The 16,049-nt window shown below is 37.6% G+C and overlaps 1 protein-coding gene across 2 annotated transcripts in view; it reads left to right on the forward strand.

Moving 5' to 3' along the window:
- The window catches only part of STAG1 (STAG1 cohesin complex component), a 173,895-nt gene that overhangs the window by 31,486 nt on the left and 126,360 nt on the right, over positions 1-16,049 (forward strand). For both annotated transcript variants that reach the window (XM_082056882.1, XM_082056883.1), the window contains 2 exons: positions 8,791-8,924; positions 15,090-15,192. In XM_082056882.1, coding sequence (XP_081913008.1) covers positions 8,896-8,924; positions 15,090-15,192 — 132 coding nt within the window. In that variant the 5' untranslated portion in view covers positions 8,791-8,895. The remainder of the gene's footprint in view (positions 1-8,790; positions 8,925-15,089; positions 15,193-16,049) is intronic.

Consider the following 16,049-nt stretch of genomic DNA (forward strand, 5'->3'; position numbering starts at 1 on the left):
GACTGTCTCACTGCAGAAAGGTAGCATTATGCTATTTGTAGTAATTCATATTGGATATTTGCTAATCTCTTTGTTAAATGCAACCTCTTTTACAAGGAGTTCAAAACACGAGGGATTTAATCATTTAAAAAAAATCCACCTACCCTTGTGTGCACAAAAAGATTGAGTTAAAAAGGAACCTTAGTAAAACAGATGCCAATTACCTACGTTGGGCTGAGGGTTAAGCTGAATTTCTGACCCATTGATAGAGAGGTGATAGTACAGGAATCCATAGGTTTTTATCACATGAGTAGTCCTACATGTATTTGTACTTGATAAGTGCAAGAGTCTGTCTGTATGAACCACTAAATATTCTTTCTGTTAGCAGCTGTGTGAACTCAAAGAAGTTATTATTTTAGTGACCTTATTTTCCTTGAGCCTTTGTGCACATCCCCATAATAATCATATGAGTACTGGAATTACTCACTTCCTAGAGTCTGCAGTTTATATGCAACTTCAAAATGCATGTTTTCTTTGATAATCTGGACAAAATGTTCCAGAGTTCCTCTTGGCTTTTCTCATCAGAGTTTCATATGAGGGAATAAGGAAAGACAAAGAAACAAATGCCCGAAGAACAAAAACCTGAATCATTCTGAGAGTTTTTTCGCCTTTATTACTGTGTTCTACGTGTCAGGCTTTGCTTCTTTTTGTGAAAATTGGCTTTACTGTTGGCAATTTTCCAGTTGCAATGAATAATAGAACACCAGATGTCCACTGCCGAGAAAAATTACAGATGAGTAAACTTCTGAGGTAGCATAAAAATCTATTAACAATGGTTCTGGTGTGCCTGCAGACTGTCTGCATTCTTGGCCCGTTGTACTTTGAAAATCCCAAGTCTGTGTGACTGGCTAAATGTGTTTCACTACACCAGGGATTCCTGCCTTCCTCTCGATGTGGATTGTTTTGTGGGAATAAGCAGCCACTCACTGAAGAGCTTGAGTGTGAACTTACTCACTGGATTTAATTTTAATTACTGTCACACGTGGATTTGATTGAGGGTAAAGTCACAGAAACATTAGAAGAAATGGGCAGGTAAGAAGGGATATTGAGAGTTTCTCTGGGTCTCACTGTTTCCCCTCCAGCTGGCAGCTACAGTAACGCCGTGTTTTCAGACCCAAAGCAGGCTGCGTTCCCAAAGCCTTGCCTGCTTTTTCCCAGCTGTCTCCTAGGAATAAACCTTCTCCACAAACTTTGCTACGTTTGTGTGACCTGACCAGTGTGACTATCTGTTTGGGAAAATAAAAATCAGCGGTGGATAATTTGCATTTTCTTGAGCAAACTGTAAGAGTGCTTCACTAGTCATTGCTAGTCTTACCTGAATTTTTCTTGCTGCAGTTCAAATCTATTACTTGTACTTTTCTCACTCCGATAGTTTATTCTCCTCTCCATTGCTTTTGCAGCAGTTTTTATGTTTTGAAAAATAAGTCATCCTCCAGTCTTGCCTGCACATGTACAGGGGTTTCTGAGCCTCCAGGAGTCCTTGCTTGGCCCAATAAATTTAACTATACAAGACCATGAAAAGTTTTATGCCATTTTAGTGAGCTGAATTGGCTTAATAAGAAATCGACTGAACAAGATGGTCCTTTTTTGAGGAAGCATTTCATGTCTTGATAGCTCAGATATCTTTTAAAACCTTATCCTAAGGTATGGTGAACACTTATATTACCCATACTATCATGCAATCTTTTGCAAGTTTTCACTGATTGCTTAATCTTTTGTTTGGGAGGATGGCTTCACGGTTTCTGTGACAGACAAAAATCTCTCTCATCATTAAATGTGTCCCATGGGCTTTTTTGTGGCTCTCAATGCTCTCTGCATCATCTTGAAAACATGAGTGAATGTATCTTCTCAAGATGCCTTCTGAGTCTGGAAAATACAAGCGCAGAGAAGCAGAAGACTTCAAGGATCCATCTATTCATGCTCACCATTTGAGGATAGGAGAACCTAACTTTCTAGAGCCCTTTTTATTATGTGTATTCTATGTTCATAGCAGATAGGTAGGAAGATGGTGGATAGCTGATGTTACCCGGATGGACAGATGGCAGGGAGCAAGTTGTTTAATTTAGACCTTAATCATCCAGATATTGGACTAGCATTAGAACTCTGTCTTAACTCTTACTCTAGTGCAATCAGGCCATAATTATTTGCCTTATGAGTGACGGAGTTGCCTGTAGCCCCCAGTGATCTCAGGCAGTTGTGAATGCTCAGTGCTGCAGAAAATCAGGTCAAGTGTCTTGCTGGGTGTCCGCAGAGTGAGGAGCAGCTATGTCTGAAGAGTCTGTGAGAAGAACAAAGGGAAAGCAAGCTTGCTCAGTCCATAAAAAATATTTTTATTTAAAAAAAATACAAATTGAAAATAATAAATTTCTGTTCTTGAGCAAGCTGTATGTACAGGCAATCATTTACACAAAGCATTTGATTAATATCTTTGGTATTAGCCATCATAAGAAAGCACAAGATGATAATAGAGTTAAACTATTGAAGTAAACACTGGAGATGATCAAACAAAATTGTCTGGGTGATATGTGACATTTGAATCAACTACGCTATTATAACCATGGTTAAGAGATTGTATCAGCTTTCCTGTGTAATCTTAGTGTCAGTGCCTGGGCTCAGACATGCACAGTACAGGAATTAGCTGCTGTCTTCTGGAAATAGGAGCAAAAGATAGAGAAAAAACTGGTTGTTTTTGGCAGTTCACACATTTTTAGAGGCTGAAAAGTAAGTATAGAAATGTGGCAGTATGACATCATGCTTGCAAGTTTTTGTCATTTGAGAATTTTATTCCCAGCTCTGCAAGCAGCGATTTGCGTAACCTTTCAGTATGAGGTCTTGCATTTGTAATTGTGAAGAGCACAGCAGAGTATTGCACACCAGAAAGTGAGACTTCAGAGTATTTTTCTGGCTGACTGGGCAGGACCTTTCTAGGCTGAAAGCATTTGGTGAGAGGAAGCAGCAACAGCTGTTTTGCCTGTAGAGTTGGTTGTATGTATTGGCGTAACTGTAGAGTGCAACTGAGGAGACAACTGCCCTTGAAGGCCATGTGAGATGGACAGCTAGGGCTTGCCAAGAGATAATTCTTGTTCCTGCATGTATGTGTAACACACCTGGAAATACCTCTAAAGAAGGCAAAAAAGAAACTTAAGTCAATCATAGAATCAATGTCCTGAGTTGGAAGTGACCCACAAGAATCAAGTCCAACTCATGATAATGGACATCTACTAAATGCTTTAATTTTATGTGTGGTCTCACTCTATTCCTGGCCTCACGTTTTTCTTGTATTATTCACATTACCTCTGTGAGCTCACTTCCCTTTTTCATTTTATGTGTTTATTTCTTATTGACATTTTCTGTGGAAAAAAGAATTGTCCAGATCGTAACGGATATTAAATGGATAACAGCAACAGCAGAAACACACATTTGGAAGAGGGATGTGGAATAATCATTATAATATCTCCAGTATGGTTTTGAAGGATGTAGGAAATGAAGCATAGCCATTCTGCACTAGCCTATGTGTTCCTGGTAGCACCTCCTCCTGTTGCGGTTAGACTGGACTAAGAACATTGCAGACCACAGGGCAGAGCTTGCTATGTGCTTTAAGTATGGAAGGAACTCACTAGTGCTTAGTGTTAATTCTTCTGTCGCTTCAATTTTCAGTCTTGGTTTAAATACTTACTAAAATGAGAATATGAAATTTAGTTTTTATGTAGACCTTCAATGAAATTATCTTAAAGATATGCTAAATAAACATTATGTCTTGTTTGGTCTTAAATGATATCAGGAATTTTCAAAATCAGACCCAGAAGAGGTGATTTAATTCAGCTTCAAGTGGCTGCAGGGTTAATATGAATTAATTTATTTAAAGTTCCAAACATGGAATCAGGATAAAGCTTATGCTTATAGAAAAACATAATCTAAAGAAAACAAAAGAACCCTGACTAATGAAGAACACATTGCAGCATTTGGTAAACTCTTTTTCCTAGGGTTAGTTCCTGACAACTGTTTTTGTAGTTCTGCAGGATTTAGAATTTACACTTTGAATTTCTAAATCCTATTTTCCCTTTGCAGGTGGGATAACTGGGCACGAAGGATTTAAGTGGTGTGTCCAAGGCCATGCATGGGTTTGGATAACACAGTAAAAGGCCATTATAGAATTTACCTGCCTACGTGTAGGATCCGCTTTTCCCTCTCACCTTGTTGATCGAAGCTTTTGGAGCTCTGCCTTGGTGACCAGTGGCTGCCTTCTGACAGGACTGTCATTTGCTGGTGCAAAATGCATTTCCCCAGCTGTGAAACGCTGCTGTTGGGCAAGATTATTGGGGGATAAATCTTGTGTCTGAATGGAATATTAAAAAACTTGAGTTTTACGTGTGTTGCTTCATGGTGCTGTGCAATGGCATGGCATCATGTATTGTGGTTTCTTGTCTGCTCAGCAGGACATTTGGAGTTCTCAGATCTCCTTGGGGCCTCAACGGGATGGAGAAATGAACTGCTGCGTTAACAATTTGCAACTTGCAAGGAGCGCTGAGGGAGAAAGCAAAGTAATTGTAAAGGGAAAATGAAGATATAGTGTACAGATATTACCAATTAAGTAGAAGATTTTGCTCTGTTATTGTGAGCTTTTTTTTTTTTTAGTATATTTTGCACTTGGAGCAAGGTCACTTGGTCAACAAGGAAAGAGGTCTGAACGGGAGTCACCCAAAACAGAAGACAAACCAGTATTTGACTATCTTCTAGACAATTGAGTTAATAATGATGTGACTCTGCTAAATTTAGTAGAGGTTAGGTTGTTTGGTTTTTTTCTAAGTCTCGGTTTCAGCTTTATAACAACTCTATAAGGAATAGGTACCTAGTTTATTATAAAGTTAGTTGAACTTGATTTGGTTGTTGCTACCAGATTATTATTTGCAACAATTCTGTCAGGTTTCAGGGTTCATGTCAATTTTTTCATTTGTTTGGTTATTGTTTGGCAAATAAACAATCTAAAGAGTGCATAAAATAAAGGTAGCTTTTCATGGTAGTAGGAACTACAGGAAATGTTGATGGAGAGCTCGTATCAGATGTACTGTTGTAAAATTGTAGAGCCTTTCTTAAAGCTAAGATCATTATCAGATGCCTAGTGAAGAAAAGTTATCATAAAATTGACTACTTACTACAAATTTTCTTTTTAATAAAGAAGCAGTTTTATATAATGGTCGTTATGTCTGGTTATTATTGTGCATAGTTAAAAAATAGAAGCAAAAATGAAAAACATTTACTTGTTTTCCCATTCTATGTTTCAACTCAATGGTCTCTTCTACTTCCTGCTTTATGTTCTTCTATAGGTAGTTTTTAACTATGCCAGCATAAATTTTGTAATCTTAGAATAGAGATGTGCAGGTTTAAAAATCGGCAAACACGCGAAGATCATGAAATTCGGATTGAATAATAAGGTTTTTAAAGGCCTAAAGTGGAAGCAGTTGACTGCACGGACTTGTTCAACTGTATTTTGTTTATTATAATTTCAATAACCCAAAATGCAAAAGTAGGAAGTGTTCTTCCCCTCAGTCTTCTCTTCCCCAGGAGAAAGGTGACAAAATGGACATCTGTCTCAAGCTTTCAAGATTTTTCTTAATCAGTGCCTTAATTCTCAGGCTGAATAAGACAGAAAGGAGGAGAGTTTGATTTTCCTGTTTATAAGAACATCATCTTTAGGAAACAGGTGTTCCTTTTATTAAAACCAGAAAAAAATGCGGATGTTCGCTTTTGTGTAGTCCACAAGGATCAATGGTTTTTCCACAGTTGTCAACCTTAATTTAATTGCGCGACTGAATTGAGAACCCTGTTCCAGGCATGTACAGCTTTTCATTAGTCACTATACTACCTTATTTTATTTCCAAATCAAGACTAAGCAATATGGGTGATACTTTAGGAGTGACTTTGGAAGCATGTGCTGTTTTATCTGTGAGCACAGAGGAATGTCACTGTTGAGGGTTATCCCAAGACTGCTAAGGGCTTCCTAACTTCAGCTGAGTATCTCGGTTGAGGAAGAAATATCATCCAGAACATGGGACTATGAGAAAATACCACAGGACCTTGTGGTTCCCCAAGTGCTGGGTTGTCTGCTGTTACCACCGTGTCAAGGCCGTGGGTCCAGCTTCCTTGGTTCTTCAGTTGCTCCTGAATAAAACAGCTCCTCTCTACTCCTTCTGGATCTTTATACCCTTCACTCCATGCTTTTTTTAGGCCAGGACTTTGCTTTTCAAATAAGCAAAGTATCCTTTGCTCATATACCTGAGCAAGCACACTTTTCCTTATATTTCCTTCCCCAGGGCAGCTGTATGATGCTGGTTACTGTATCTGAGTGTGCCCAGCACAACAGTTGTGAGGGATGATAATTAGGTTAAAAAAGAAAATTAGAAAAAGATATTCCACATAACAGTTGTGCAGGATGCTTTAAACATCTGTGGAGAATCTCTCACATGAAACGCACGTAAATATTCTTGAACTTCTTTTGAAAGCTCCTCTCCAAAGTAAGAGTGATGCCCGGTATCCTGCTAGAATTGGATAATCTGAAGATCCAAGATGGATGGGTTTCCTCTGAGGTTTAGTTACCTTATGCAAGAGTGCATGTGTGTGTACAAAAATATACTTCTGTTTTAAACCAAGGGACAGTATTTCAAAAATGTGTACATCTAATTGTCATGACAGGAGGGAAAAATATTTGCAGAAGCTTAATCATAGACTATCTCGAATTGGAAGGGACCCATAAGGACCATCCAAGTACCTGCTCCTCACAGGACTGCGTAAAACTAAATCATACAACCAATAGCACCATCCAGACGCTCCTTCAATTCTGACAGGCTTAGTGCCGTAATCAAAAACTTTCTTCTTCAGGATTTCATTAAGTATTCTTCTTATAACTAAATATTAATTTTGTGACCACCAGAATGCATGTTGTGCTGATTGTAGCAAACCTCTCCATTTCAGAGATCTGAACATTCCCTTTTTTATTTCGTATAGGAAATCAACTCAGAACTTAGTCCGGTCTGATGCTATGTTTGTTTATAACAAATTCTTGCAGGTGTCTGAAATGGTTGCTTTATGTTGTTGAGTGGGCATACCGTTCCCCTGTTAAGAGTAATCACATCCTTAAAAACATAGTAATGACCAGTGTCTCTAATGGAGAAATCCTGTTATGGAAGTAGCACAAATAGCATATCATATAATGTTTTTGTTCATGAAGAACCCAGGTTGCTTATGTCTTACGGTGACACTGGAGAGCTTTTACACCAACCTGGTGTATTGGTGTGGAAAACATCTCCATTTAAACCATTAATGCTAGAGTGGCAACTTTAATTCCAAACAAACTTCTGTTAACATTTGTTTGAGAACAAAGTGGCTTGCTAATGATACAGTAGAAAAAATGGCCAGTGAGAGGGCAGTATATAGTGAAAAATGTAGATTTGTTGATGAGATACTGTAAGTAAAACTGTTGGTAGCACAAAGTAGTAAGTACTGGAAGAACTAGTTGTATGCATCTGTGAGTCTAATTTGAAGTGTAATAACCAGAGGCAAAAAGTCTGTTCATGCTGTGCAGTTATGTTTTTGGTAAATAAATACTGATGTGCATATAGTAGGATGGAAAATAATACCTCACATGTTGTAGTGTTTTGCTCACACTGGTGCTGTTTTGTTTAGATACTGTGTTTGGTGATGTTAGCTCTTTTCTGGCTTGATTTTCCAGCTATCTTGTGCAAAGCTAGTAGAACACAGAAAAAAACTGCCCGTTGAAAAGAAAGCAAGTATTTAAATGGAAGAGATTTAACATATCCCATGTTTTAAAAATGTGCAGTTAACTCCTTCATATTCGTTGCCATTGCTCAACTGTGGATCTGTGAAAGAGGAGAATGGAACAAATAATTTCAATTTCTCCAAAACTTCGGTTTTCTGGAAGAATGGGATGGCAGCTCTGTGTTTATTACATCAAAGATCAGTGCATCTGTCATATTGTGCTGTTATTTAGTGGCAAAGTCGCATCTGCTGTCATTAGTCAACTCCTTGATTAGTCTTCTGGATAGAGAGATGTTACTAGTGGGTGTAGTGGTACCACAGATGCAGTCTTTGGTTTTGTCAGGTTAAAGTACTTTCTGTTCCAGTTAGATACTTGCATAGATTCTGACTATTCTGTGAAATTCAGTCACAAAAAACTGAGACAGTGGGTCTGACTGAATAGGTGTAGTTCCATTAAAGGAAATGTTATCAGGAATATTATCTCTGACCAGTTTTGTTGTGCCTAAATAAAACCCCGTATGATTTTAGGTGCAGATCTTTTGTCTTGATTCAGAACTAGGAAGGACTGTTTGTCATTAAACCAAAGGTTTGTCTTGGACATTTAGTCTATTGTGCAACTAGAAAATGAATTCCTTAAAACTAGATCATCATGTTCTTTGATTGCTTATGTTTATATATTTATGTCGTTTATTTAAATTTTTAGAGTTCTGTATATGTATTTACATTAGAGTTACCATAAACAAATAAGGAGATAATGCAAAAATACTTTGTGTATTTAAAATAATAATAAACTAAAGTTGCCTAAACAGAATTGTAAAAACTGGCTGCAAGATGATGATTAAGCTGTCCTGGGGACATCCATTCTAAATTTCATATGGCTTAATAGTGATGCCACTTCAAAATTGACCATTTTTTTTTTAATTTGATGTATGACTATTTTGGAATCACATCTAACAATTTGTTTCCTCTCTTTTACAGACTGGATTTGACATTCTTTTCATGAAAGAGGTTTCCGAGTAGTTGTCTTATAATAACTTTGAGAAGAAGTTCTATGTAGGTCTTACTTTCAAGAGTGCTGCAAAAATGATTACTTCAGATTTGCCAGTACTACAGTGAGTATATGTTTCTCTATGTATTTGAAATCTCAGGTTTTAAAAAGGTTGAAGTAAACAGAGAAGTGATGGTGAGGATAAGACTCAAGCTTGAGAGAATTGCAGATTAGTGTGACTGTTCCAGGCCTCCTGTGTTGTCATATGCTGTAAACTGGGTAAAAAAATAAAACAATCTAAAACATATTTTTTCTTTATATGTTGGGAGATTTAACTTTGCTGTGAAGAGCAAAACAAGATCTCTGCTACTTCTATGCTTCTGAATGTTGTGAGATTTCAGAAATGTGTGGATTTTAGTCATAATTTTCTATATTTGTATATTGCAGTTGTGTACTTTTTCTTACAATGAGCTATATTTATTGTGCAAAAAGCCTTTGGCTTCCGCAGTTGCAGAGATCAGGTGGCATTAGCATGTTTTGATCTTGTGGTGAAATAGTGGCTTATACAAATGGGAACGCTACTGAGCCCGGATGAAGTGAACTATTGGAAAGAATAGAGTTGAAGCCTATACTGAGAGGAGCTAGAGAGTAAATTGGGTAAAGAAAGGAATTTTAGAAATGAGAACAACATGGAGTTCAGAAAACAAGATAAAAGAGCTTGTGGGGTGAGATAAAGACAGGGAGATCACCTACTAATTGCCCTCACACACAAAACAGACTTGGGAAAAATTAATTTATTGTCAATTAAAAAAGATCCGGATGATGGTGAGATGCAAAAACTAAAGCATTTGCTGTCTCCTTGGCCCTCAGCCCTTTCTCACAGGGGCAGCCGCCGGAACCGGCAGGAACTGGCTGCGTCTGGCACTGGGCAGCCCCGCAGCTCCTCACAGAGCCACTGCCTGCACCAAATGCATGCAGTAATTATGCAGTGTTTTTTGCTTGGAAGCTACGCATGAAGCTTGTAAAGGTGTTTGTCTGACCTTAATAACATGCTCCACGTTGCAGTTTTTTATTATATTTTTAAAAATTCTGTCAAAAAAAGTGAATTTCTGCTCTGGGCGAGGAGGTGGCTGGAGAGCGGGATGGCCCTGATAGGCAGCACTGAGTGGGGAGCGTCAGCCCTAGGGGGTCTGGTTACCTTGGCGGGTTTTTGTGGAAAAATTTTTTCTAAGTTCATGTTTTCCTGGATGTGCCACATTCAAGGAGTGAGAGTGTGTTTGTGAAACGTGCCAAAGACAAAAAAATGGGAGATTTTGTCACTGCAGTGGTAGGAAAGGGGTATTCCCCTTCCCACTTCAAGCAGCTAAATGGCCTTAAGAAGTGAATGAAATATTGTAGAGTTTAAGGTTAAAAAGTGCATATTAATAGATTTGTTAACTCTGCACACCAGCTGAAAAAACTGAGGGACATTAAAGATGTTGGCATGTTCTTTATTCAGAAGATAGTTGTGAGCCACCAGGATTATGCGATGTTAAAAAATGAAGGGAACCAGCTATGTTGTTTTTTTCTGGTAGAGCTGGGAATCATTTAATGCCACTATGTCAAGTGTTGATGAGTTATCAGTAATACATATAGTTTTGGTTGCTTGTAAACAGGATGAGATATTTCTTTTTACAAAAAAAAAATATCAGGATTTGCATGTAAAGGTTTTGAGACTCTCCTGAGCCTCAGAGCATTAGAGTGTGGACAAGGTATCAAATAAAATGATAACCACTAATTCAATAGATCTCAACCAGACTTTGATCAGAAAGAAGTCTGGCTAAGAGTGAGAAAACCTTAAGCAATATTTGATTTTAGGGGTACTAGCTTCACACATTTAGATTTGAGAAGCCACAACCCTGGTGCACACAGAGAAAAAGCCAAGATTTTTTTTGTCTAGCTCTTATATAAGCAGCTTTGATTGATTATTATTATCTGCCATTCCTATGCCTTATTTCTTCTACTTTTTCATAAGGTTTTCTAGTCTTTTTGGCTATCCGCTTTAAACAAAGGGTCCTAAAGTCAACTTGAAGTATTAATGTACTTTGCTTAGGACCATATCAAATATTCCCGCTCAAATTCTTCTCTGTTGAGGGAATGTGAAAGGAGAAATCTTTAATTTTTCTGAATTCATAGAGGTGTCTTCAGAACGCAGTGAAGACAGGATTTCACTTATTGGTGTTTCAGATGTAGGGATTAAAAACCTCTGGATTTGGCCTGGGTGATTGTTATGAGTCTTCTCTCAATGGGATGATTCACATTTGCCGTGAGGCATGTTCCTCTTTAGATTTTGAAGATCCACCATGAGAGCTGATTCATCCATGATTCATGAGCCTGTGCATTTAGCCGTTTTTCTTCATGAATGCTCTTTTTCACAAGGCTGAGTCTGGTGGTAGCAATTACTGAATTTATCTCAGCGAGAACCTTGAGCTACCTCAGCAACTTCATAAAAGCTTATAGAAGTGGTTTTGTTTGTAAAAAACTGGTACATGAACATAGGTTTTTGGTGTGGTGTGTTTGTAAGGGGGATGGTATAAGATCTATAGCTAGGGCTTTATGTAATAGTATAAGGAAGGTGAATTTGTTTTATTTTGCAGAGATGTGAAATTTACCATGTTATAGAAATATGTTCCTCAGAAGCATGACATGGTAAAGGGCTGCCCAGTAATCTGTTAATTCTTCCTTAGCATATAGTTACTTTCAATGCTTGTTATTGCAACTTCAGAATAATATACAGAATTTTCAGGAGGGATTCTGGAGTTACTGCTGGTTTTCTGGGAAGTTTTAGCCACCACAGAAACCAGAAAGAAAAGTGGAATAAATTTTATCCGCTACAAGGGGGTATCACTTGTCTGCTTTACTCTGCTCACCCCAGTCTTGTAGGTCTCCAACACTGCCTAATTCTCTTAATGTCTCTATCATGTCAAAGGTGTCTTAGAGAGGAAAGGTTTGGTCTAAGGCACCACAGCCTCTCCTGTTCTTAGATGAGGTGCAATAACTTTCCCTCCCAACAACTTTGGAAAAGATAAATTGTGACTAAGCCTAAGTTTTCCCCTCAGGTGACTAATCGCACACACATAAAATAGGGAGAGGATAATTCTGATCTATTAAGATGTGGATGACTGCCACCAGATAAATTCCTTTTTAGCAGTTCTGCAAGATGTGTAGGGAATGAGGGAGATGGATGCTGGCCAGATGCTCTTCTCAATGAGTGTTAAAAACCTGACAGAACTGTAGGCAGTTAAGATATGCTTTATTCCTCCTCTGAGTTCAGAAATAAGAAGAAAAAGGCCATGTGTGTGTGTAGCTGGAGCTGCTGTAGAGCTTTGATAGAAACAAGAAGTGCTACCTCCCAAACTGAAGGGTCTCAAGGCCACAGTGGAAGAGCCTTTTTGTGCAGGAGTTGCATGATTCAGGCAGAATTCCCTGCTGCTTGAAATAATGTTTATTTTAATGTTAAGTCAACCAAGGACTGTAGGTTGTCCTTGATCCTGTCTCTTTACTACAAATAATGTGAGGATTGAAGGGAACTTACTTTCTGATATTTTCTCCTTACTCCTTGCATACTTATATTCTTTGCTGGAAAGAAATCTCCTCTCTGCCTCACATACCGTTAAGGCAAGATTCATCTTATTTCATTTTAAACATTTATATTTGAGCTGCTTGTCTAGATCACCTTACCATCAATGAAGAGAAAACTTCCTAAACATAAACTGTCTGACAAATTTTGGATGTTGACCTCAGCATGAGATATGTTGCATATTAAGATTTTCTGTTTTCTGCATTATCTGTGTCTTAAATTTAGATTAGACAGATCTTACCCCTAGTACTGATTTATTGAACCTTTTCCATAAGGCTTCCAACAAACCAGAGAAATTTTACCAGAAAAATATTAGAGAAGCATGGTTATCGGGTTTAAGACAACAGTCTAAGACAAAGAAGAGGTGGTTAATAATTAAAGTGTTCCTTCCATTGCAGTGTTCGGAAACAATTGAAATTCCCAGAACTAAACATACAAACCTCAGTAGGTTTTGCTAGACCCAAACAGACGGTGTAGCAAAGTCAGGTTGTCTGTGGATTAGGTGCATGCAAGATAGTACGGTTTGATTTATTTATATAGCTCCAGTGTTTGAGCCATTTGCCTAGGAGGACTGCTGAATCTGGTTTTAATAGAGAAAAAGCTTTATCCTGATGATATTAGGGGTGTGGTTTTGTAAGCTAGCAAAGCTTATAGCATTTCCCCAGGAATGGGGGTATTGCTTAGACCACACCATACCTACAGTTTTTTTCAGTATAGTTCTGTGTAGACCAGGGAGAAGCTTGTTTTTTCTGCAGAGAGCAAGGGAGAATGGCTTAGGTTTCTCAACAGCAACAGAAAACAGCAGTTTTTTTAATGTGGTTCCTCACTTCTGTATTCAAAAGTTATTTAAAAAAAAAAAGACTGTCATTGTGAGGCTGTTCTTTGAGTAAAGGCTGAGTAGATGCATCTGCATTGTTTTCAGCTGTATTCACTATATTGCTTTTTGCCAGTGTGGCCCTATTTTGAGCTATATGTGTGCTTTCTTTTCTTTGGTTTTAGGCATTTTATAACTTTTTTTTCAAATTCATAGCGCAATATTGAGTTTTTCAAATTTCATGTTTTATGAAGCAGAAAAGCTACTTCTCTTTAATTTTATCACAGCAAACCTGAATTTTCAGCATTTTGTAGAGACACTGTTTTACAAGTGTATAATATGGGAACTCAAATGCACTTGAATGCTGTTTTTTAATCTAGGATGCTCTGTTTTTTCAGGCGTATAGAGTATTTAGAGATAATCCATTTAAGTTACTTTCAGAAAAGGAGGAGATTCAGATATGTTCTACTGCATCCTAGCTTTTGTAAAGGATTCTGTGCACCCCTGAGTGTTTCTGTGCTTCCAAATTGGAAAATGATGCTTTAATACTAAAAATTAGTAATAGTTCTGCAGAATTATTTGGGTTAGAGTAGATCTAGAAACAATGCAGTAATTTCGGTAAAGAGAAGTATCAGAACGTTCTTGATTCTGATGCAATTATGTTTGTATCTTTCTGCATTGCTACATAGCTTTTCTTGGTGTTACCACAGATTTGTGATGTTTTCCTGATTTATAAAACAAAGTACAAAAATAAAGCCCCAGACAATGTGGAAGGTCTGTGTAGAACTTGGCCTGCTGAAGCTTCAGCAGCTTCTGTAAACCAGATCACTAATGCTGCCTTTTATGCTTGAGGCTGTATAAAATAATGGATTTGATTTTTACAAGAAATGTCCGATTAGAGCTGGATTTGACCCATCTTTGAGTAATCCAGGACATTATGACAGTTACTCTTCGATTTACATAGATGTCATGAACTGGAGGTCTTGCAAACTGAAAATAAAAGCACATCAGTAACAGGTATGGCTTTGCTTGTGGGCTCTTCCTGGGCAGAATGTAATGCCTCAGAAGATAAATTACAAGCAGAGTTTCTTCAAACAGCCAGATCAGTTTTGAAGGCAGAGAAGTAACTGTGCACGTGACTTGTGTGAGTGGGGGAGAAATGAGGGTAATGTTTTTTCCCTGCTTAGTATGGTCTGAAGTCTAAAACAGGAGTGACTGAAAAATTATACTGCAGGCTTCTCTCCTAATAGGTGTTGAGCAATGTCAAGGTTTTTTCATTGTACAAGTAAAAATGTTTTTCTAACTGCAAGAATCATTAATGTCTTCAGACCAAAGTAAGTTTTCTGGTTAGTGCCTCAAGGTCAGTGTTAATCCTCCCTTTATTAACAGCTGCATGATACCATTGTCTTCAAGTGTGACTAAAAACATGGTGTAACCCGAGTGGGAACTTGTGTAACTGTTCTGGTGGTATGATAGCTGGACTGGACTCCAGTTGGCTTTCTCAGGGCCTTGAAAGCAGCTCAAAAATAGTTACTAGAAGAAAGTGGGATGGGTATGTTGAGGATGTGCTGTTTTAATATATCCGGTTTTTAAAGTGTAATGTCATTTCAAAAGAAGCTGTTAATTTAAATAACTTCCAGTCTATAAAATAAAATTCCAGCCCATAAAAAAGGTAAGGCTTTTTGCCAGGGCTAATAATGCTTAGTTCCTTCATTTGCAGAATAAATGTGGCAAGCCTTTTAACACTGACTTTTTTTTTTTTTTCTGACATAGGACTAAATACTTAATTAGTCAGTTATAGATTACTTGTTGATTTCAAATCATTTTAATTTATCTAGTGTTTTTCCCCCCCCTAGGGATTCTACAAATGAAACTACTGCACATTCAGATGCTGGCAGTGAGCTTGAAGAAGCAGAAGTCAAAGGAAAAAGAAAAAGGGGCCGTCCTGGCAGGCCTCCAGTATGTGTAATTTAGTTTTGTTTTGTTATGCATCTATTTAAAATTGACTGCAAACTGTTTTTTATCTAATTATCTTGTGGTCACATAAATAGGCTTTTAATGAGCCCTATGTCAAACTTTATGAAGACTTGTAGTATGAAATATTTATCAGATTGATATACAAACAATGTTTGGAGTCTTTAAAAAGGGACATAAAAATGAGCTCATAATAGCTATTTTTTCTTTTGTTAGCTACTTACGTGAACATTACAATCTTGTTATTATTGTCATATTACAACATTCTTCCAGACATGAGAATAATCTCAGTAAGCATGACCGCTTTCTGCTTTGAAAGTTGTAATGGATTTTAAGTGACAAATGACATCTGAGCCATGCTTTTAGTAACTGATGATCTCTTAATGTGAACGGAAGAGTTGCAGCATAGTATTAACTAAATGCCTTGGAAGATAAGACATCTTAAAAATTCATGTAATTGACATACACTGTGTCTGACATATAGATTGGGAGCTTCAACCTCTTCTCTAGCACAGTGCAGCAGGCGATATTGATGTCTGCTCTGTAAGATTTGCTGTTCTTCAATAGTCTTTGCCCATTGCTGGCCCATAAATGGGATCATACAGAAACAATTCTCTATTACACATAGTATTTAAGGAGGCTTTCTCTTTTATTTTAGTTTATTTTATAAAATAACTGATTTATTGGAAAATACAGAAAATGTTCTGTGTGTCATGTTGTCCTTCGTTTTAGTTCTTCTAGGTCATCAGATGTAATTTTCTTGATTATATCACTCGAAGTACACCGTGTGGAATAAGATTTTTGTGGTGGGAACTTACGTGTGTGTGTTATTAATGATTTTG

The sequence above is a fragment of the Streptopelia decaocto genome (genome assembly GCF_964273445.1).
Source record: "Streptopelia decaocto genome assembly, chromosome: 6".
Taxonomy (NCBI): domain Eukaryota; kingdom Metazoa; phylum Chordata; class Aves; order Columbiformes; family Columbidae; genus Streptopelia; species Streptopelia decaocto.